Source organism: Hetaerina americana, unplaced genomic scaffold (genome assembly GCF_022747635.1).
Source record: "Hetaerina americana unplaced genomic scaffold, ioHetAmer1.1.p SCAF_42, whole genome shotgun sequence".
Taxonomy (NCBI): Eukaryota; Metazoa; Arthropoda; class Insecta; order Odonata; family Calopterygidae; genus Hetaerina; species Hetaerina americana.
The window spans coordinates 3,530,899-3,556,255 of record NW_027287008.1 but is presented as its reverse complement, the minus strand read 5'-3'; the positions used below and the strand labels follow the sequence as shown (position 1 = coordinate 3,556,255).

Sequence of the window (25,357 nt, the reverse complement as noted above, 5' to 3'; positions counted from 1 at the left end):
TTGATAGCGTCAACAATTTCTCAAAATTGGAATTGTTCTCTGAATCTACACTTCATAAAATTGTAATTTTTTTAATACAAAGAGCTATGATATTGAAAGAGTTGAGATTGAGAGTTAATGATGCATCCATTGTGGACATCTTTTTTAGCAGAGCCCAAATATCCTAATTGTAAAATATTATTTAATTCTGAGGAACTTAAAACACTGTAGTTTTTGACATTTTTAAACAATTATGTGGGTGATCATTTTCATTTTTCTTATCTCTGAAATATTTCACAAATTATCTACACAATAAAACACTGAGTCAAAGAATATGCAGAAGTAATGAATAAAGTAAGTTAGTCAATTGTTGTAGAAAGAAAGGAATGAAGGCTGTAGGGTAGAGAAAATTTTAGTTTTGGAATGAACTAGTTTTAAAGAATGGATTCTTCAATTTTTTCTGAGATATATTTTCTCAGATAATTGAAATTTGGTGGCCTTTTATCAAGTGGTCAAAATATATAAAAAATAAAAATATCCCAATAAAAAATCATCGACTGCCTAAGTGGTAGAAAGCACTTATAACAATGTATAACAGAGCAGTGCTAGTTGATACCTCATAATCACTCCTTAACTTAAACGCTGGATTCAACCTTGAACTGTAGCTTTATTTTGAATGGTAACTTTATTAATAATTAACACTTTTCCTACCTCTTGCCTTTTCTTCTTTGAAATAATTTCACGAGTCCCCCAGCTCACATTGTTCAAATTGAAGATGGAATAGATGATGAGGAGTAGGTACATAGATGGTACAGTGATGTAATAGGTGATTCCATGAACAAGGCAAAAAAATTCCTTTGGGTGCAGAAAAGCTGTAATTATGAATTCTCCTGCTACTGTGAACAAGAAGAGAGATGATGGTGCCAGTGGACCATCTTCTGCTATTTGCATCATAATCCCAACCAGTACAGCTACCATCACTAGTCCATATAATGTGCTGATTAGTAGTGCAACCCAGAGCTGGAAATTAATGTACAGATAACATAAATAGCCCTAGTTTGGAAATAAATTATCAAAATACACTTAATTTTCTATTGTCTTGTTTTCCTATGTTTATACCCAATAACATACTAACAAAATGATTCACTTAACACATACCTGCACATCAGATTTGCAAAGAAAGCACACAAACATGTACACAAGAATTGGTATAAGGTTGTAATATAAACTTGTGTAATTGTCAATTCTAAATGCAGCATTGAAAGCCCCAACAAGCATCAAAAATATTGTTCCTGGTCCAAGTATACTCCCAGCCATTAGCACCATCTGTGTATTTAAAAAAAATAAATACCACTATTAGATATTGAGAAGTAGTAGTGTTTTTAGGGGAGGTGACCAACAGATAAGGTCATTTGTGGCATAGGGGATGGATGGGAAAGGAGGAAGGGTGGAGAGAAATCCGGTGTCAGCATTAGCCTACTCTTAACAAAAGGTGCCAAGGGGTCTGTTATAAAATGTCCCATCCGACGGACAGCACACTCACTCAAAGTGCTCTCCACAAAGCACCTCAAGTAGGGAGGGATCAGGATACCACTGAAAAATATCTTCCCTCTCTAGGAATCGAACATGGACCCCCAGGGTGGGAAGGCAGTAAATTAGTCACCAACCATCCTGATTCCCTATTAGATATTTAGAAACAGCTTCATGCTAACATGTCTTTTAATTTAATTCATTTATTTTTATTCAATGTGAAAAACGTAATTGTCCTCAAACCCAGACACCATGGTCAGTACCCAATTCAAGGATTTTTTATTCACGTATTCAGTGAATTCACACCTAGAAAAGTGCAAGTATACTTTATATATCTGGAGACTATTTTTGAAAACCAGATACAAACAAGCTAGTTTAGAATTCCTTTTAATTTGATCATAAAGGATCTTTAAGGTAAAATAAATCTGATACAACTTCAAAGTATTCAACTTTTTACAGTGTGTGGTATGGACATTTTTATATTATGTTTACAACTGCTTGCAGAGGATCTTAAATAGACTTGGTTCTGATAAGTTGGCCATGTTCTTAGAATTTCAACAATTACTATTCTTTTGTAAGAGCAAAGATGACTTCAGATTTTTATGGTTATATAAAACCTCTAGATTACATATAAAAGACTAGGTCTAAATTATCCCATGCCATTAACTCACACGACAAATCAAATGCTCATTCTAATCAAAAAGTTTGAAGGTTCTGGCTTTGTTTCAGCATACCTGATATCCAATGTAGAGAGATGAAATGTTATCATTCAGTTTCACAGTTTTCTGGAAGTTGCCCAGTAAGTCCATTATGTTGGCCATAGTAGATGGAACCCACCTTCGTCTCTGATTGTAAAATTCATTAAATCCCTCAGGGCAGTGAGTGTATGCATCACTTGCAGCTGAATATTCCACATGATACCCCTTTTGGAGAAGTAAGGTGCAGAGCCACCGGTCTTCACCTTTTGAAACGAAACAGAGAATATATATATATATATATATATATATATATTTGCTCACTGGTCTCCAAGAGGTTTTAATCAACTAATGTTCTGGTAAATATGCCATTTCATGAGGTAGAGAGAGCCACGCGATGTGCTTTCAAAGCCACTTTAGGGTCCCGTGAGTTGAGGGATTGATTATAACTTCATCTCTCACCTGGGGACAAGTTCTTTTTCTTGTACTACATATGGTTTACCACTAAGTCAGTCATACTGCAAACTACAAAATGAATTTTGGAATAAGTCTCCAGTTACAGAGTCAAATATCCTTCCAGGCCAACCACGCCATCTAACTTTCAGGCAGAATAATTAGAAACAAATGAAATTCACCCTCTTGGTAACTTACCCCATCCTACACTGTATATAATGAAAATTCAGTTTAAATGAATTTGACAGTCTAAGTTTTCTATAAAGTAGTTTTTAGTGGTCATATTGTGCAGTTGCTCATAAAAAGAGTTCATGGACAAATAAAACCACTCAAACAAGATATTAAAATTCGTTAATGAGTTTATATATGCCAAAATAAAGAGTTTGTCAATTCCTAACAAATTTTTGAGATATGGGAGTACAAAGTCGAAACTATAAATGGCAAAGGTGTGATAACTTTTGATGATTCCATAACTAAATTTATAAGTTAATAGGTCAATAAAATATTTCTTCACCTTGGTCATACTGGACATAATGCCTAGCTTCATAAGACCTGGCAGTATAGAGATGCATAACTTCCATTAAAGCTGTGGCACGAAATAGTGAAAAACAGCCTGGACTACAAAGTACAGTACCAATTGTGTGTTCTGTAGCCTTCTGCAACCAATGGCCAACGGCATATTCAAACTTCTGGTACCATACCATTGGTCCTATAAAAAGAAACAAATAGAAATTACAAATGTTATGTTTTAGTACCTGTAATTTTATTTTTAATATATATTTCATGTTTGTTTTTTCCAGCGCCATTTTAAATGTGAGGGGCAGTCAAATGAAAACCCAACCCAATAGCATCAACCTCACAATCGTCACCAACGAGGATATAACCCAACAACTGTGTGCACCTGTGAGTTGTCACTATGCAGTTCTCCTACCACAGCAATGGCAGTATCGATACATTACAACTGTGTTGCCACCTTTGTGGGGATTCTGTGTTATGGTGGGAGTTCTGTGTTCATTTGACTGCCCCTAGTATATTAAGAATTTCGGTCTGCTGAGGGCATAGCCATAGAAAGGTGGAAAATATATTGCAAATTGATACACAGTAAACTGAAGATGAGATATCTTTTCAGTAAAGGGAAAAAGGAAGTTTTTTTTCAAAAGAGTATGATTTTCAGTTTAATAAGTATACCTCGAGCTTTTGCTTGGAGATAGAATGACCTTCTGTTTAATACATTCCTCAATGTGCAAAATATTAAATAATATTTTTATTGTTATTTCAATCAGTGCTTACTTGAAGTAATTTATTTGTACACACACAATTTTTCAGGGAAGGTACCCTCTAAAAAAGCCTGGTTTTAGTAAGATCTAGTGTTTGCCCTGTGTATTGCACGTAAATATTCCCCTCTGCTCTTTCACTTGGTGAAAGTCTCCACAATGGCTGGAATGGAGATGTTCATACAGTGGAAGACCCAAGAGGAATTATATAAGCCTGATTTTAGGTTATGATAGACACTTTTTTTTGCAATTTAGAAACTTCTTTTCTAATTTCTTTCATTTTTATATCCAAGCATCCTCATATCCTTCCTGTCATATTCATACATTGTTTAATACATGTTTTGCTATTTCTGAGACTTCTAATATTCTCATTAGTATCATTAAACCATGACTTCCTTCCCTTTTCTCTTAAAATATTTATACTTTTCTCATATTTAGGATATAGGTTGGAATTCTTGAAAATCCTGGCGTTGAAGATATAAATTGAGACCATGGACATAAATATAGCACATGTCTACATACCAATGACCAGCCATAGAGAAGAGAAAATAGGAGATGTATATTCACAACTGGAAGAAGCCCTCCAGAGTAGTTAAAGGAAAAGAAAACCCCTTCGTAATGAGTGACTAGAATGAAGGACTTGACTGGGCCCAGAGATTAGATGCATAGGCCAATTAGGGGTTGGGAATTGAAATTTCAAAGGATATACGCTAGTGGAGATCTATAATGAAATGAATAGCTAGGAAGGAAAGAGAGAATGACTGAAGTAGAAAAAAATATTCAGACATGAATACTAGACGAGACATGAAGACCAAACTAGCTTAATGCATTTCAATGCAACAATTTCAGAGTGTAAAAATCATTCGCCCGCTTAATGCATTTAACTCATTCATGTCTATAATCAGAGTATACAGCCTACCCTCTTTCATAACCTATTCATTCCTCACCCTTCTATTTTTATCATAAATAATACACATATACCACGTTCATTGAATGCTAATGTTTTTGCCTGTTTTCCCTAGTTTCGCTTCCACAAAATAATGTGTTGAAGAATGCTTTATAATACGCTTCCATATTTGCTGCCTAAGACATACATTCCCTATTCCCCAAATCTAAGTACTATTTATTGTAGATTGTCATCAACTTACAATATATTACACAATATGAGCATACGACTGTATAACTATCTGCCTACTCAGTTGAAATCGCACTGTATCCAGAGTTTCAAGAATAGGGTATATACCTGGTTACTTGCTCACCCACTTTACTCATTGGATGAACTCTTTTGTGACAATCTTCATCACATTTAAGAACCTATGTTTATATATTAAGTAATATTTATATTGACGATATTTAATATGGTTGTACTATTTTTCAAAATGAATAGAGTATTACTATTATTCACTTTTTGATACACTCCAAATGCTATAAATAACTTCTTTCCTGGTATTCATACACCCTTCTTTCTTTTCATCTAGCCGATCATCTTTCACAAGCAAGCTATGAAAGTATTATAAATCAACCATCTAGTCCCATATTTTGCTGTTCACTCTTACCATGCAATCATGATGCATGCTACTCATAAAATAGTAAAATGTATCCTATTCATTCTCCTGATCATACACAACTGCTTTCTTTTTTGACTCATTTATCCTGAATTTCATTCTCTTGGTTATCTCACTGGAGCTTTCAAACCCCCCTCCTTACATATATTTTTTTCAGTTATTTAAAGAATGGATATTATTGATCTTGATTTTTATAGAAAAATATTTAAATATATAAGATGGTGGCTGATTTTCATTTACAAAATCTGAATGAATGGTGTCATTTGAGGAAATGGCCATTGATTTTTAAATCACTTGGGTGAAACTGATTCTGAGTAGGTTTTTCTTCCAAATTCAATTGGACCCTTAATGGTCAATTATTTCTTACACTGGAATATCTCACCCTTTGCAATGGATTTAGGCCAAGGCTTGAATAAATGGGAACCTTTTTGTAAGAAATTTCAATTTTATAGCACATTTCCAACCTGAGCCAACTGGATGGATTCTGCCACAAGCAGCTCCTAGTTTTGGATTCTTTTTCATCAAATCAACAAGTAGTTGTACTGATTTTGGCTTGAAGTCAATGTCACCATCCAAAGCAAGGACATAAGTGTTCTCTGCTCGTACTTGTTTACGACACTTATGTATAGGAAGTTCCATTAAGCGATAGCCAAGGAGGAAGTACATATACATGACCTAGAAGTCAAAATACCCAAATAATTTTAAAACTCAAGTTTTGATTCAACAAGAACAATATGGTATTAAGCATAAAAACAATATCTACACTTTTTAAATAAAAAATACATCTAGTGAAACAGTCAGCATTAATTTTGAATGCACTCTTTTTATCATAAAAAAGTAAGTTCAGTTTGCATTAAAATTGAGCAAGTGAAATGTATCAGACATCTTGTAATACCAATTACCCAAGATATAACTGGAATAAACATATTAACAAGCTAAAAATGGTGATATTAGCATGAAGAAAATGTTATCTATTAAGTCATTGGATTTAAAAATAACGTTATAATTTTCTCAAAGTAATTGTGCATTTGAATACAATTTGCATAACACATTGTGAATATGCCGATAGTATGTAAATAAACAGTGCTGAGATGTCTGGCGTTAATATTTGCTATAAGGGTTTGAAGGGTTCTTGAGTACACTAAGTACCAAAGAGCATTGCGCAAATAGTATGAAGTACAAGCAATTGTCATTGGTTCAACCACAATCAGAGACTAGTTAAATTGAATGATTTTATGATAGCTCAGGATAGAAATACTAGATGGGGAGTTCAAAAAATGCTATCCAGGTAAACAGGATGATTGAAATAGAGGTAGTAACACAAATGTAGCCAAGATTTAAGGAAAATTGAAGAAGTGTTTTGTCATGAGATTTGTGAGTCAGGAGTTTATAAAGGAGTTTTTTTTGGCTCAATTTTAATTCCTATCATGTACATACAGTAGAGTATGCAGTATAATATGCCTTTGAATAGAGTAAACTATGAAGGCTATACTTTAATTTTTTCTTTTAGTAAAGGTACCTAATATTCAAAATTATTACTAGATAATTGGAGAGCAGTAAAAAAAACCTATTGTCTATGGTAGTGACCAGTTTCAGTTTAGAAAGAGGCAAAGAATGCTTGAGTCTATTTTAACAGCGAGAAATTAATGGAAAGGAATGTTGGACATGGGGTGGAGAAAGGGCAAAAAGGAAGGGGAGTTGGTTTTTTGTGAATCAGATCAAGTTGTTTGGATATTCATTTTTAGGTCAGTCAGTAAACCTGCCAAAAGATGGTTCTCCTTGTTGAACATATTAAAGACTCAGTGACATAAATGGAAGGGAAATAAATATAAAATAAAAAATTAAGCATTTTGCAAGAAATAGGAAGGATAGGCCAAGCATAAAAATTTAATTGCATAAATTAGAGCAGATTCATGAATTAGGAGAAAAGTGCACATTAATAAAGACCTTAGTGGAAGAATAACGTTGCATCAGCAAAGTTATAACTAAAAAAAAGACAGCACATTGATGACTGAGACCCATAGGTGAAAGAAGAAAAGCTGTTGAAGAAGATTCAAAGATGAGAGAAAAGATATATTGACAGAGATTTTGAGAGGTAGTGGTTTTTTCAAATATTGTGATTAAAGAGAGATATTAAAGCAACTTTTATGTGATCTCCTGCAAGCCAATGTCAGGTATGAAGCATCAAAAATTCAGTTTTGCTTAATTTTTAGTTTGCCATGCATATTCATGTAAAAAAAGCTCAATTGATGGAGATGCTATTGACTACAGGTACACACACTACAGTATCTAAATCAAGTAGTACATACATACCTGACTCCATCTCTTTTTTTGCCTTATTTTTGTTTTATCCTTGAGGTGAGCTATTAGTTTGTTTTTCCCAGGCAAAGTCCATACAAGACGTCCACCATATGGAGTAGGGAATTTCTTTGGAGCCCTTATTTTAATGTTTGTACCATGGACTTCAGCAGCTGCTTCATCGATTGTTGGAACAAGCAACTGAACGAAAGAATTCACAATTTTTTCCTCCTCATCATCATCAGTCAGCTCAAAGGCATCATCAAAAAATATATTTACTATAAAAGGAGAAAACAGACATGAGTGTTAAGTAATATGCAACCATAGGCAGAATTTACATTATGTGAATTGTAAAGTGAGGTCTAATGCCAGGGTTCTTTCTCTAATTAAATGCTGCTTCTGCAGTGAAGTGTGCAGGGATAGCCTTTCAAAAATCTGATATCCATTCAGAAAATACTGTGCATTATCTCTTGATGCATGAAATATCTTTCACCCTCTACAGTAGCAAATCATAACTTTAATTGTGTGGGGGTTTGATGGATTTATTCTCAATTAAATTTGCCATGCTTTTTTACATAAATGTCAGGACATGAATTGTTGAAGATGTGATGAGTATTAGATCAGAAGACACTGATAAAATCATGTAACCTTTATCTACTGAAATAGAGGTGAGTGGAAATTATCGAGTTATCAATTGTATTCCACAATACTCTGGACCAGATTAAGGCCTTCATTGGCATTGCACTAATGCAAAAATTAAACATTCTTCAATTAGAAGATCAAAGCTTTAAACATATGATTTTTTTTTAAGTCCCCCAAAGGAAAAAGCAGCAGGCTACCAATGGAGAGTTTTCCAAGAGGCAGTAGGCCCTGAGAAACAGTGTTTTTCATTCTCTTATTCTGCTTTTGATAGCATCATTAGGAACCAATAGGTATTTTATCAACACGAAGAAATATAACTGAACTAACCTTCTAACTTATAATAATCAGGATCAACAATGCGAAAATATTGTTGAGCTTTTTGTCGAGCACTTTGGTCAGAATCAAGATACAATATGGATTTTAACATTTCAATCATTTCTTCTCGTGTTTCATGCCACATTGTAGCACATGCATATATTCTTGTGATTCGGTCTGATGATTTAATATTGCTGGAATCGGTGGGCTGACTTTGAGCAGCTGTATTCTGAGTCATTTCTTCCCGACTCAAATACTCCTCCAATTCCTATGCCATAGGTAGTAAAAATATTTTACATGAAAACATATATAATAATATAGATAAATAGTAATACCATAGAATTTATTCAATTAGATTAGATTCATATTTCGAAATGAATAAAGTATTATTATTATTATAAAAGATGAACACAGGAGAGGTGGGTAAGGCAGGATCAAGCAGATCATGAGTCCAAAAATATTTCCTTGACCTTATATACATATTATAAGTGTATATTTTTTCTTTCTCTCTTTTTCATTTATCATCAGCTATTAGACACATTTTAACAATAAAATTCATTTGGATTAGGCAATTTTAAATCATAAGCATTCTTGGGTAATAAATCCTCAGGAGGTACCAGTATAATGCTTTATTTCATAATGAATGTTTGTGATCTATTTTTATCAGTTAGCTGTGGCTCTCAATTTTGTGTACTTAACAGCCAAAATTCAAAACACAAAGATATGCAAGCACATCTGAATAATGCATAATTATGTGGATAAACCTTAAGTAATCAGGAAAGGTATATTAGAGTAGAACATAGAAATGCTGCCAAATATACATAGGCATATAAAAAATGCTTAGAAAGTTTTGGGAGTTAATCAATCTGATGACTGTAAGGGTATATTTTGACAAGTTCATCTGGACATACTGATGGTGAGGCCACAGGTTATTATCTATAGTGTTTCAATGGTTTTAATATCCCCTTTCTAGAAGAGTGTGAGCACAAAGGAAGTTGATGAAAGACCTATTTCATCAGTGTTGTACTCACATCAATTTTTTAATTTCCCGTAATGGGTTATGACAGTTTCTCCCTACTTCAGACAACCCTCAACTCAAATGGCCATTGATATTCATTGTGAGCCAAGGGTACTCTAAGATCATTTTCATTTTAGGTATTTAAGTAAAGTTACCATTCAAGGCATAATAGGCATTCAATATAATAGTTTTCAAATATGTATACACATTCCTCATCATGGGTAACATACTTGAAAATTATGCACTTCTAAAGAAGAAGTTCATGCATCTGGTATATCTATGAACAATCACATAGCATGAGATGGAATATTAACCTACTTCATTATCACTTAGCAGTCTGCCCCACTGTAGTTGAAAAGGCACAGAAATAGCCAAATGTGAGTGCATGGGTTCCAGCCAGCTAAACATGTTTACATAGTCCATTCAAGAAAATTCTGTCACCTGAAGTTCTATTGATACCAACCTTGAACCAAACTAGTCATGATCAAGAACAGTTCCTGAACTCACTGTTTAGTCCAAAATAAAGTTTTGTTTGAAATGGAAGCTGTATGGTGAGTGTATATTTTCACAACCATGGTTTATTATAATGGCTCCTACTATTAATGTCGTAACCATATATTTCAAAATAATTCAATCTTTACCACAAATAGACCAATGAACATTGATAAATAAGATTAACAAGTCATATGTACTTAGCAACAACTTTAAAACTAACCTCATATAATATATCAGGCTCATCATCCTGTCTACGGTTAAGAGCCAGTGATTGATCTGTCACAACTGCTGAGTATAATGGACTGACAAACAGTCTATCTGTTGGTGCTACTCGGTCACATTTTGGTGACCATATATGTAAAGTTATCCAAGCTTGAGAAAGCAGCCATAGCAACCATAGCCATGCTTGCTGTAATAAATATGAAATGATTTTTAGTATTATTAGCTCTAAGAACAATATTTCTCTTATTGTAAATGTTTTTAGATATGTATTAGCATGCACATTAATAAAATAATGCTTTTATTAGTGTTGCAACATTAGTTTATAAAACGAAATGGAATATACAATATTATAATGAAATATTACATTTGGCTACAAAAAATGTGGCAATTAATGTATGTCTTAAAATATCATGGGTACTGCATCTCCGTTCTTACCTGTTTAGAGAGGAATTCAGTCAGCATAAACATTGAAGGGGAATTAAAGAATAGATGATTTGGAATTATTCCATAGAAGGCACAAGCATTTTCAGCATGCTCTGAACAGAAAGCAATCAGCAAGGTAATTGTGACAGGAACAGTAAGATTCAAAGAGAATGCAAAACTGAAGGGTTGGATGCATATTTTGCAGGCAAATTTTCCTAATTTGAAAAGAGAAGTTACATATACAACGGTTAGATAAAAATGTTTGCATGGACTAATAAGAAATAAAGTCATTTTAAACTCTCTCATATCTTAGAGTACATAATTCCTATAGATATGACCTACTTTAAAGTTAGGTACCAGATGTTCCCATTTTTTAAATTCTATAATCCAATAAAAATGACTGCATGCTATGAAAATTGATTGGAAGAAAACAAAAAATATGTACAGGTATGCAGCCTGGTTTTTCCCTTATATATCAATTTATGAAATGCTTCAATGTGCTTTGCTACATGTACTTAGATAGAATGCAGTAGCATATTACCTTCTATAGTAGGTACTATCATATGGGGTGACTTCAGAAATGCACAACTACAGTTTGAAGTTTCGTAGTGAAATATCTTAAAGCTATGATCCCCCTTATAATTTCCTCCCTTTACAACATTTTCAAGATATTGAAGGCAGAGCAGCCGTGCCTTTTGCAATGGTTACTGAGCAATTGTATTTAACAGCTCTGCTGAAACTCTTGTATTCTTGAGACAAGTGTGCAAAACCTCAGCTATCATTTGTCTCAGCTAACATCAGGTAAATGGGCAGAGGAGGGGCGTGGACACATTGTTTGGAGGTGGGTCAATGAGGGATTGTGTAGTGAAGGGAAGGGTAGAAAGTGCAAGGAGCACCTCCATATGGAGCACTCTTGCTATGGTGAAGGAACATAAGGGGGGATTTAGGTATACATTAACGATAAAAATGGAAAATAAAGGACTGAGACCTTTTAGGACTGTAGGAAAATTTAAATAGTGTAAGCTCCAAGGAGAATATTTTTAATGAATTTTTGTATACATCGCTCTCCCCAACACCTGTGAGTCAGATGAGATACACATCTCCTCTACTCGACCCTCTCCCTTTGATCTCTCAAGTATGCAAAGGGTCTTACTATTATCGTCAATATACAGCTAACCCCCCCCCCTTTCCACATGTTTTCAACATTTGACAAGAGTGCTCCCTATGGGGTTGCTCCTCCGACTTTCTATCCCTCCCTTCACTATGCAATCCCTCACTGCCCCGCTTCCAAACAATGCCTCCACCCTCCCTCCACCTAAGTGTAATATATAAAAAGATTAACGGCTGTAAGTGTATGCACTTGATGATGACACTGAACATTAAAACATGGATCATGTCTAAATAAAATACTCCGGCGTAACAAAGTTATAGTTTTTCATTATAAAGTGAATCAATTCCATTATTTCATGCCTCAAACAACCAATTAAATCACACTCCGCGATAATTACACAAAGTCACATCACTGATACATGGTAGTGAGTAAGGATGCCCTTTTTAAGCATGTACTTTTTTGGGATCATTTTTAAGAAGTGTTCATAAGAATAAATACAGACGACAAAGAAGTTTGTCGTAAATACTGGAATGTTTGTACTAGAAATTTCTGTGGCTATTTGGTGAAATTATGAGTTGTATATTCTACTGATTTAATGACGTACCAAAGGTATAGCATAAGTAGGCTGACAATACTTGGAGACCAACAACATAATATAATGCTGAGGGTGATGTTTGAATTTCAATACTGTTACCAACTGGCACAGCATTTGATATGTCAGGCACCTTTCCATTGTCTGAGTTATAAATAGATGCAACCTGCAATATATTATCATACAAATTAATTGATTAAAACAATATGATATTATGGTCAAACAGCTAAAAATAAAAACACAACTATCTAAATATAATTTTTTTCCCAATTGAAATAGATTTATGATGTTATATGGATCACACATTGTACAAGCGCAACATTCTTAAAGGAAGAAGTTCCATGTCTAATTCATATGACAAATCATAATTCTTAAGTGACCCGTTAAATCTGAAATGCTTCTCAAGGAGCCTTATAAAGCCATCACAGGGTATGAAGATGTGTCAAATGTGCAACCATTGTGTTCAGAAACAACGAAAGGACCAACAAGATTTACCTCACAGCTCTGTCCTTCTCTCTGAGATTAGTTAGTGGCAACATGATCTCATTATCATATATTTAGGATTAGGAGAATACACTAGAAGTATAGAGTAAACTTGATAGGTTACCTAAACAATAACCATTCATGATGCTTGTTGAGAGAGCTATTGCATAGAGAAGGCATTTGAAATGACTGTACAGGAGTACTACAATAAACTAGATAATCTGAATCAAGCATTGAAGAAAAACAATGTGGAATTTACTGACTGGCAATGAGTATGAATATGCCATACTGGCCTCCCTTTGGAGAAATTTGAAATTATTATGTTGAAACTCACGTCATTACAGAAGAAAAAGTTGTCTTGGAGCTTTATTTCAAGACATCTGGGTGAGTAGCACCATCGTCATTTGTCTTAATGAATCAAATGTTCTGTGAGATATACACATACATGTAAACGAAAGTCAGGTACTGTTATAATTGAGAGCTAATGGAGAAGGGAGAAGTTTCATTCCAATAAGTTAAATGTAATGAAACTGTTGGAGATCTCTTAACTAAGACTTTAAGTGGATCCAAGGCTTAAAGAATTGGCAAGGGAGTCTAGGAGTTTGCGAATGAAGGCCAAATATTTTTTATAAAAGAGTTTCGGCAATGTACATTTTTATTGAATGCTAGGGATGATTTTTCATTTGTTCTCCCTTCCCCATCTTTGAAAGAAGTTTATGTTCCTTAAATGGGCATGAAACTGAATATTTCTTGAATAACTGAGAGGTGTTAAGTAGGTGATGGGATTCAATATTGTGATTGTTGGGTTCCTGATATTTTTTTAGGCAATTTATTTCTCTCTCTGTTGAGAAATGGAATAGAGAGAAATCCTTCTTCTTGGCAATTAAGTTGAGTAACCAACACAATGTGTTGTCCTTTTTCTACCAGCCATTAAATGCCAACATTTCTGGTCAATATTTTTTACTTTGGCTCATTGTTGGCAGTCATGATTTAAAAAAATCTTGATATTATGAAGTGGGAATCATTAGAGTTTAATTTATTGACTCACTTTTCATTTCCTCTTTATGGTTGTTCTGGTGTACTTAGTTGTTATCACATATTTCAGAATTTGAAATAAATAATTATGAATCATGAAATAAATTACTTAAAAGTTATTTATTACCCACATTGGATAATGGAAGCAAACTATTTATTCATGTATTTTATACTCTTCTCTTACCTCAGTTACCATGACACTGTGAGATGAAAACCCCAAAGCAGCTTTACTGAACAAATCTGGCACATACACACCATCAGTGTGCATTATAAGAATGCTCATAGCGAAAAAAATTCCAATCTTCCAAATGGAGACAAGCGAATATATAAAGTAACGAGTAGTCCTGAGTTCATCTTTCATTTTGCACATTTGTCTAATAATGGCTGCAATTAAAGAAAAAGAATTTTGGAGAGGTTTCATTGATTTGATAAAACTAGTTATCATGTACCTATTATGGAAAATATTTACATTACTAAGTTTCTACAGGATGTTTTTACAGCTGACCCAAACAGGTATTTTTACTGCTACTTCAGCGGGAATGTTTGCTTCGTTATTTTTTTCTGAATACTCAATGACATTTTTTTGGGTAACATATTTCAAATTATTTAAGCAAGGGTTTTTTCCATTAAAATTCATACTATTGAACCAAATTCAATAGAATTCAGATACAGTATTGAGGAGCAAAATCTGTATTCAAATGGTATTACTATAAATAAGAGGACATTTGCCAGAGATGACTTCAAACTCTGTTTTTTCATTTCATTCAGCCCATATGCCACACACATGAGTAGGTATAATTTTAGCATCATAGCAGTATCAAAGGAAGGTTTGTGATATTATATGTTTCGAGTTTTGTTTACAAAGATGTTCAAATTTTATTGTCTTCTCCTGGATAACCTAAGCGTGTAGGATTTTAAACTTAGTTTTTCTCTGAAGCTTTCTAGAATTTCTAGAAGCTTTCTTCATTCATTATAGAATTTTTTATGTAGTCATTTATTTTTTCTCTGAACTTTTGTATCATATGCCAATTGCATAATAAGGAGGTAGGTTTCTTAATTGTTTTTATTTTAACAAAAAGAAATCAGAATAAATTCTAAAATGAATGATGCCTGGGGACATCCATCATTCATGCTGTTTTTTGTTTTGCATACATTATGATATTCTAATGATTTCTTCTCTAACTTACTTTACTAAACTGTAATACAAAACTACGCTTTATCAGAATTAGAATTTCAGTTGAAAGTGAATAATTCATTAAAACTTTACATTAAGCCTTATAGTTGTACTTATGGGTAAATTTAAAGTTATTTTTTATAATTTTAGTCATTTTTAAATTCTAGTTGAAGAGGAAAATGTAGAGATATCAAATTGTTTCATCTCACCAAACCGAGAATATTTGGAGACATAATTCTCCCACCAGCAAGCAGAGATGAAGATTAAAGCAAATGGTGTACTCCACAGCTGCCATTTAAGGTTTCCATCAGTTATTGGCCAAAGGAAACATCCAATAATTTGAGATGTGATTGAAAAGACATAAGCTCCATAAATACACCAAGTTTTTGTAGGAATTTTTCTAATTTTTTCCCAGGAAATCACACTTGTTTTCTCATCCATTAACTCATTGAGCTTCTGATTGGCTTGAACATATTCACTTTGCTTGTTAACATCCTCAGTTTCCTTCTGACTTGCTTTTGACCAGGTTAGTAAACCTTAAAAAAAACAGTTGAGTATTGGAAGTGTCAAGTGCTTATGTCAAAGAACATGCATATTGCTTAGATTAGTTAACTGGAATTAATCTTTTTCTGAATGTGTTTCACATTCTGAAAAATAATGGATAAAAAATATATATACCTATGCATAAATCTCATGGGAAGTGGCCATCAGGACAAGACAAGGACATATATATATATATATAAACTCAGATTTAGATTTTTAAAACATAGGAAAACAAAGAAAGGACACTCACATATGTACAGTTGACGTTTCGACGGCATGACCGTCATTATCAGAAAAATGTATATATATATATATATATATACATATATATATATATATATATATATATATATATACACACACACACACACACACACACACACAAACACACACACACACACACACACATATATATATATATATATATATATATATATATATATATATATATATATAAATATACACATATATTTATATTTATTTGCCTTGATATTATTGCAAAAGCTTATTTTAAATTTAACCCATGATTTAACAATGCTAGAATTGAATAGAACTCTTACATTTTTCTTCACATTTTAGTTTGAAATTATAATTCTTCCTAAGTATTATAAATCCTTTCTTGGAATCACATAAATGTGGTAGCTCAGTTATCTCTGATTGAATTTCATTCCTAGAACTCATCTGTAAGAAGGTATTGGCTTCTAAAAGCCAATTCTATGCAATGTCTGTCTTGCATTTCAGATGATATGGACTTGTATCAAGAATTTAAATTAACTGTAGGAAACAAATGAATTTGAAACTTACCCAATATACCCGGAATGAGGCATACACAGTTTGAAAGCATTGCTCCACGAATCACATCCAGATTGGGAAGGACAAAGAAAAGAAGAAGGGAGCATCCAATAGCATTTAATGTCTCTGCTAAAGTGACTGATAAGAATGCCACCATAGTTGGCAGTTCCCAAGATTTAAAGAGGCAGATTCTAACAGATCTAATGGTTTTACCCAGCTCTGGAATAGCAAATGCAATCATGATGCACCATCTCCATGCCATTTTCTCCACCTCAGGTACTTGAGAAGTGAAGTGCTTATCAATACCTAGATAATTGATAATAACATTACCATTAGTCATATTTAGAAAAAAACTCTATGGCTTTATGTACAGGGAACTATCCAAAAAAGCTAATAATCTGATTAGTATTAATATGAATTACTAATAACCAGGAAATTGATGTTTTTTTGATTAGGTAAAAGATAAAATAGATCAAATATGGGAGTTGCAGATTAAACATACAGGTATACTTTAAAACAGGGGTGATTTTGGCAGCATGGCAACTTTTAAATATGAAGAAAATATATTTCAGGAAAAATTGAAAATTTTCCTTTTGAAAATGAACAAGTGAGTTCAAAATTATATAGAGAACCTTCTTGGGTAGACATAATTCATCAAAATTTTTTAATCTTAAAAATCAAACTTTTGGGGTAAGATGGTAGCCTAGTGGGTAGAGTATTTTAGCCCTGAAGGGTTCCGGATTCAATCGATCAATAAGTGAAACTATGGATGAACACCTTTCACTAAATTTCATTTCAAGGTTGATACAAAATAAATTTCATAAAATTACTAAGTTAGTTTCATTATTTACACTAGGGAGCCTGCAAAAGGTACCAAGCTATGTAATCTCTGGCGTCAGACGAGCAGCCTTATAATATTCCGTCGGCACCTTGGAGATCATCTAGGCACACACCTTTCTCATGACTAAATCTTCTGTAAGAATACGATTCACTGTGGTTTTCGGAATATTGCACCCTTCTGCTAACATTCTGACACACAAGACGTCGATCGAAACTGAGAATGCCTCTCATACAAGCACAAATTCGTCGCTCTGTGTCGTTGATGGACGTCCAGGGTATTCCTCTTCGTCCACCTGCTCTCTACCCACCCGGAACATCTTCTGCCAGCGGAAAATCATTCCTTGGGACATCGCTTCATCTCCCTAACCCGAATTTCCGAGCTTCACACAAACTTTCATCGCATATAGTTGCTCCTAGGAGCGTGGCATCGTGAATTCGAAACGCAACCCTCGAGAAGGGGTCCAGTCTAGCAGCGATCAGCATACTGTAATTGCCCAAAAGCCAACTGAAGCCGGTCACGCTGCCTTTCCAAGATCTCCCTCCACCTTTCCTGTCACAAATCGCCACACTCCAGGCGTCCGTATCGGCGGGAAAAAATTATTCTACTTATTTTTGGGCCAGACCCTGTGTATATGAGAGTGTGTAAAATAATAAATCTACATCAGAGTCAGAGGGTAAAGATATATATGAAGATACTGCTATACAGCAAGTACTGTAGGGCTTGCATGTCCGCTGAAAAAAATACTATTTTTTTTCTTTCTTAAATGGGAAAATAGTTCTCCAGGTATTTGTAGCTTTACATTATAAGGTATAATATTTTAACAAATGAACGAAGTTCAATTTAAGGCACTCAAAAAGTTTAAGCATTTTATAAATAACGAAATCAGTTTTAAGCAATAATTTTTTCAAAAATGTTTTTTGTCCATAATTATACTTGGAACTAAGTTCAGATTGAAAGAATGCCCTGCGATTGTCATTTCAATCCCAGAGGTCGAGAATCAACTCGAGTCCGAAGTGGCGCGAAGTGAATGATCAATCTTTTTGACCTAATATAAACGAAGTTACATTCTGAAATCCCGCAACAAGTAACGTTAAAAATTGTATTAAGAAAAGTATGCACACGTCGGGTTTTCATTTCAGCCTCGAAAAACTATTACAAACTTGTTGGTGATACACAAAAAATGTTTTGAAATAGGTTTATTCATCTTAGGTCATCAGACGTGGTTGGCGGGTCCATGGAGGCCTCCTCTCCACCATGTTTTCCTTTCCTGTGCGCTCTTCATTTCCTCATACCTCTTCATACCTCTTCCACATTGTCTGTCATTTGGACCCTCCCCCTTTTGCCTGGCCCTTCCATTGTGCCTAATAGCGCTTCCTTTAAGAGGCAGTCTCTTCTTAACACGTATATAAGTCAATTTCTTTTTCTTTTTTCGATTGTTTTCATCAATCTTCTCTTTTCTCCTAATCTCCTCAACACTTCTCCATTCCTCACCCGGTCGGTCCATTTTATGCTCAGCATCCTTCTCCATACCCACTCCTCAAACACCTCCAGCCTTTCCCGGTACCTTTTCAATGCCGACCCCGGTGGCGGCGGGGTAACGTCCTCGTCTGCTATTCCAAGGGTCGCGGGTTCGATTCCCGCCTGGGTGAGTTTTCCTCCACCTAGGGCTTGGGTGTTTGTAAATGTGATCATTGTTATCGTTGTTAATTGTTCGATGTAAAGGCCAGAATGCGCTGTTTTCGGACTTATACTGATAAATAAATAAAATAAATAAATAAATGCAGTCCATGTTTCACAGCCATATAACATAACACTTAATTTTATCTCTTTCTCGGCCCAATATCCATTCTGCTACATAGCACTTTTCTTTTCCTTTTGAACGCTTCCCTGGCCATATCAATTCTTATTTTAATTTCCTTTTCACTCCTCCTGCTTTTTTGAATATATAGATATCCTGACTTCTTCCTCATAAAGGTTAAAGATGGCGGGGGGAGAGACAGCACCCCTGCCTCACTCCCTTCCCAATATCCAACCAACCCGTCCTCTTTTCACCAATTCTAATACGCTCTTCCTGGTTTAAGTATAACTTTCCAATATGCCTTTTATGTCTCCAGCCGCACCTTTTACTTTTAGGATTTTCATGTTTTTTCTATTGCACACAGTCAAAAGCCTTCATAAAATCAACAAAGCATACACACAAACCTTTCTCAAAACATCACCCTCCGGTTGTACGCACTACTTCTATTGCATCTTTTGAGCCTATTCCTCTTCTTAAGCCATACTTCTCCTCCGTTGTGTTCTCCTCCATGATTTTGTCTAGTCTTCAATGCAGAACTCTAAATAAAACCTTCGCTTCATGAGTGATGAAACTAATCGTGCGATGTTCATCACATTTTCTTGCACCTTTCTTCTTTCGTAATGGTATCCTCTCCATTTTTTAAGGAATCCAGCGATCACAGTCCACTGCAGTGAATTTTGTTGCAAAGGGATATTTACTCTACCAATTCCTCTTCCTACAAGCATTTCAGGAGCTCGACAGGTATTTCATCTACACCCTGTGCCTTTCCGCTTTAAACCACTGTTGCTAATCTATTTTCGTGAAAGATCGTCACCATAAAACTAAAAATATGTTAGTTCTGCCCATACACGATAATTTTAATACAGTCCCAAAGATTTGTATTATTGAAGTAACACGCGCAAAGATTGCCTAGGCAAGTTTTGTCAATCGTTACATTCAAAGAAAAAATAAAGGTAATCGCCGCCGCATGAATATTAATCAGTGACATGTCCATTATTATTATTATTATTATTATTATTAGGTAATCTACCAGTTAAGGTAGGTTTTTGGATGGACATAATTTCTAATTAATTAATTTGTGACCCCTGGCAAAACACAACATCCTACTCTACATCAGGTCCCTCTTCAGCTCTGAGTACTTTCTTCCTCCCTTCATCCCGTCCAACATCCCTATCCTGTTCCTTCCCTTTCCTCGTTTGCCTAACATTCTCCCCTCAATTACAGTCTTCAACATCCCACTGTCGGTCAATACCGCCTTCATCCACTTTTCCTGCCTCCATAGGATTTCTTCCAACAAACCCCTCTCTTCGCCCACCATACTAATACCAAGTACTTCCTCATTTGTTTTCTTCTCAGTCCATTTCACCTTCTCCATTCTTCTCCTCACCCACATTTACAAAGCCTCCAATCTACGTCTATCCTCCTGCTTCAATGACCACGTTTCCGCACCGTACATAACTACGCTCCATATCAAAGTTTTTACGAGTCTTTTCTTAACATCCTTACTCAAAGTCCCCGTCATCAACTCCCTCCTCCTTGTGAAAGCCTCTTTGCCTAGCGCAATTCTTCTCCTTACGTCCCTACTACTTTGACCGTGTTGGTCCAAAACACTACCGAGATACGTAAACTTTTCTACCTGCTCTAGCTTTTGCCCTCCTATTTTAATGTTAAGCTTGGCCTTTTTCTTTCTAGAAAATCGCATAACCTTTGTTTTATTAATATTGATTCTCATCCCATGCATGTCGCACTGAATTTCCAATTCACTCAGCAATGCCTGCAGCCCCTTGGCTGACTGACAAACTAAAGCTTGGTCATCAGCAAACCTAACTGATTTTACGAATTCCCCGCCCACTTTCATTCCTACCTCGAGTTCTTCCCATGCCTCTTTGATCATTTCCTCTGCATACAGGTTGAACAGCAACGGTGATAATGGGCAACCCTGCCTTACACCCCTTCCTAACATTGCCCATCCTGACTCCCCGTTTCCCACCCGCACCTGAGCAGTCTGAGACATGTACAGGTTGCGGATTAGCCTCCTTTCCCTCCAATCTATTCCTATCTTCTGCAATATACTCATTAGTTTTTCCCAATTCACCCTATCAAACGCTTTTTCGAAATCTACGAAACAGGCAAATACCACCTGGTCGTACTCCATATTCCTCTCGATTAATAATCCAATTACTGCAATGGCATCACGCGTACCTCTCCCCTTCCTAAACCCAAACTGATCATCCCCTAAGTAATCATTTGCCCTACTCTCTATCCTTTTGTTTATGATCCTGAGAACAACTTTAGCTGCGTGGGATATCAAACTAATTGTCCTATAGTCCTCACATGACGTGGCCTTTACCTTTTTCGGAATAGGAACTAAAACTGATCTCACAAAGTCTTCCGGCCAGATTCCCTCCTCATAAATACTACGGATCAGCCCATATAGCCTCTTCCTCCCACATTTTCCTAAGCATTTTAAAAGTTCCACGGGAATGTTATCTACCCCACGGCCTTAATTAGTTTCATCTCCCTTAATGCCCTTTCTATCTCATGGTCTAGTATGCCTGACCTAAGCTGTCCTCCTCTACGTCATTTTCTTTTTCAATGTCTAACTTTGTTGGTCTGAGTTCTTTACCATACAGTTCTTCTATATACTCCTTCCATCTCTCTTGGATCTTTCCTGCGTCAACTATGACCTTACCCGCCTTATCTCTAACTGCTATCGTTGATCTCACTTTCTTACTTCCCGATAACGATTTAACTTTGCTGTACAGCGCACCGATTTCACCCTTCCTCTGCAGACTTTCCATATCCTCGCAATGCGTCTTCCACCATGCTTCTATTGCCTTATTTGTGGCCCGCTTCAATTTATTGTTTAATTCTTTGTACTTCATTTTGCCTAATTCTGTGTTTACATTCTTCCATTTGCGCCGCTCATCCATCTTTGTAATCATCTTATCCGTGATCCATGGTTTCCGAGTCCTTTTAGCGTTAATGGTTCCAATAGTGTCTTTTGCGGCTTTAGACAACCTTTTCTTGATACATTCCCATTTTTCCCATTAGTAATCAGCTGATAAATAGCTTTCTAACTGCGATATTTGAAATCATGGCTACTCAGCAAGTAGTCCAGCAAACGATTATTTATCGATCAATATAGCCAATACTTATGTACATTGTCATAGTAATCTTGATACGGCAATGCCGTTGCATTAATCCGTTTTTGGAAGTATTTTGAAACAATCTTGCATTCAAGTAGGTACGACGCAACGATATGAATGACGTCGCGGTTGGAAGTTGGCGCAATGCATTGGTGATTTTTGCTGGAGTCGACCGACAGCTAAGGCCATTTGCAAAAACGGTGAAAATGATTTTATCTTTTCCAGGCGTCTCGTTTTGATGCTTTAAGCTATTATCTCATTTTTGAGGGAGAAGAAACGAATTTTTCATCTCTGAATATTTTTAATAGATTTTTCAAAGGACAAAAAATATATAATTTTTGCTCTGAGTGAATAATCGGATTGAGCCAACTTAATTACTATGGGTTTGCCAGTTAGTAAGGCAGTAAATCAGACTCACCAAAGTCCTTGTTGCAGAACTCTGTTATTTTCCCAGGACTTATTTGGGATGTCATGAAGAGTAGTAACCCTTTGGACATCACACTCGTCAGTAGAACCACACAGAATACTATTATGTAAGCCAAGGTCTTTAAAATTTTCAGTGATATTTCTATCCAAGGAGGATCTTCTGAAGAACTGGTTTCTACATCTTCACTGGGGTATTGGATATCCCACTTTTTCGTGTCAGCTTCTTCTTCACTGTGATGAAAAAAGAAATATTAAAGGGAACCTGGATTGCACATTTTTCAGTGACTGAATATTTCCCAATGGTCTATTTTGCATAAATATTTTACAAAATTGATGGATGCATAGTTTTTTCACGTACTTAATACATTTATTGTCTTCTCCTTTTCCTCTCCCCTTCTCCTTATCTCATACAGGGGCACGTTTGAAAACCCAGCCATATGACCCCCAAAATAAGGGAACACTATACCCTCAAGCTAAATTCACAGGAGAGTGTTACAATCTGTTTTCCAAGGAATAGACCAGCACAAGGATGATCGGGAGGCTTCTGGTTAACGGAAGGTGTAGAACTTCAGCCACAGATATTCAGGGTTGAGTACACATCGCTACATTCTTGGTGGAACTACGTTTTTTCTTTTTCCGACCCCGAAAAGGAACTTGTTTGTAAAACGGGAATTCCGGGTCATTATTGTTAATTTATAGTTCATATTATTCCCGCAATTATTCTTTGGTACCTGTCGCGATCGCAGAAAAAACCTTTTGAATTGAACTGAAACCGTATATCTTCTACTAAATTTAACAGGAATAATATCAGAATTAGGACCGGATAATGAGTAGCACTGTGAATGCACAGGACTACCCTATATAACAAGAGTCATTAATGCACCTATCAAACCATTGAGAAATAAGCTCCCTATCAGATATTTTTATGTCAAAACCCTCTCCAGTAGTTTCCATGGATATTGCTGATCGTCCTATAAGAACCCTTTGTCATTACTCAAATTTCCAACGATTATTCCGGAATAGGTAAACGGAGAGAAAAAATGGGTGATGAGTTTCATCAATTCTGTCTTAAAATTGATGATCAGTGGCGGTGATAAGACTACTTTTGATAACTCTTCGCTTAGACCAAATTATTTCAATAAAAACGTAGACCTTGAGTAATTTTTATCTTTTAACAGAGCTGTATTATGATTTGACAGTTGTAATAATGAAGTGATGGTGCATAACTTACCAACCACAAACAATTGGTCAAACTTTTCTCCCAGGAAGTTTTTCATATATTTGCATTATAAAAGGGAAATTGTTCACTGAAAAGTTCAAAACGTTCCGGATTTTTTCACGAATAACATAAAGGTTTAACGATAAAATTTACGATTTCTGCAACACACTTGCTTGACAAGGTTTTTTTAAAGTTTGAGGAAATATGATAAGCTCTTTCAATAAATATTACTCATTAGGTTATTGTGCTAGGTTGCCTAAGTCCAATTCACTTAAATTAAATCAAATGGATTTGGTTTTGGACCAGTCGAACTTCCAAACGAGAGTAGTGGCAGCTTCGGAAATGCTACTGTGCGCGATAAAAGATTCATCTAAGTTGAAATGGAACCAACTTTAATATTAATTACTCGGCTCATACGGTGACGAGCAACCTGCATTGGTGGTATGCGATTAACTAATTAGCTGGGTGCTACCTGGCAACTGTTTCTTGATGTTCAAATATAATTTTCATCTTCAATATGACTTAGCTTCTGTGCTTTTGAATAAATAAAGATATTTTAATACTTTGAAAGCCTACGCTAGAGTATGTGGCAGGGGATGAATAAACACCAGATTAATTTTGACCCGACTATGACCCCTCCCACGGTCGGACAATGATATTCTGATCCCTTATCTTTTGTAGAAGAAATGATATCTTAAAACCATCGGTACTACACTTAATCTCTCCAATTTTATGGGCTAGGCCTCTCCTACCGTAGTACAATGGGGCCAATCATTCTTTTCCAACACCATTGCTAAAGAGACTTCCTTCGAAATTATGTTAGAGATTTAATCTGTAATTTAACCTTCGCTACGCAAGTGATTCCCAGCCTAGTTCCTCTAATATTTGGGATTCGCTACTAAGGTTATCATAACGTTTCACAAATCTAGCTCCTCTACGCGGCACACGATCCAATTCGGCAATCAATCTAAATTCGTGAAGATCCAATATACTTACAGCATATTCTAAATGAGGTATAACCAGCGAAAGATAACATTTCTCTTTGACTTTTCATCACATTTACCCAGTACTCTCCCGATGAATCCTAAGTTTTTGTTTGCTTGTCCATATATATTTCATGTGTTTCACCCAGGAGAGATCGGGAGTGAGGGTAACGCCTAGTTATTTAATCGAGTTTACACATTCCATTTCGCTCTTCCCGATGCACTTGGCGTTCGGGAGGGAATAGATTTTTTTTTAAATTCCTCACGAATCACTTTCTTAAGTTTAATTCTAATTGCCAAGT

The 25,357-nt window shown here is 35.3% G+C and overlaps 1 protein-coding gene across 1 annotated transcript in view; it reads right to left on the bottom strand.

Annotated features, from left to right (window-relative positions):
* LOC139692824 (chitin synthase chs-2-like) overlaps positions 1-25,073 on the bottom strand; it is a 30,055-nt gene extending 4,982 nt beyond the window's left edge. Inside the window, exons 1-15 of the mRNA XM_071591122.1 lie at positions 25,069-25,073; positions 22,846-23,084; positions 16,652-16,945; positions 15,514-15,840; positions 14,297-14,514; positions 12,625-12,754; positions 10,922-11,124; positions 10,485-10,673; positions 8,764-9,019; positions 7,810-8,072; positions 5,961-6,171; positions 3,172-3,366; positions 2,244-2,470; positions 1,138-1,305; positions 691-999 (exon numbers count right to left, since the gene is read on the bottom strand). Of these exons, the coding sequence (XP_071447223.1) occupies positions 691-999; positions 1,138-1,305; positions 2,244-2,470; positions 3,172-3,366; positions 5,961-6,171; positions 7,810-8,072; positions 8,764-9,019; positions 10,485-10,673; positions 10,922-11,124; positions 12,625-12,754; positions 14,297-14,514; positions 15,514-15,840; positions 16,652-16,945; positions 22,846-23,084; positions 25,069-25,073 (3,234 nt within the window). The remainder of the gene's footprint in view (positions 1-690; positions 1,000-1,137; positions 1,306-2,243; positions 2,471-3,171; positions 3,367-5,960; positions 6,172-7,809; positions 8,073-8,763; positions 9,020-10,484; positions 10,674-10,921; positions 11,125-12,624; positions 12,755-14,296; positions 14,515-15,513; positions 15,841-16,651; positions 16,946-22,845; positions 23,085-25,068) is intronic.
* Positions 25,074-25,357: the final 284 nt, after the last annotated feature.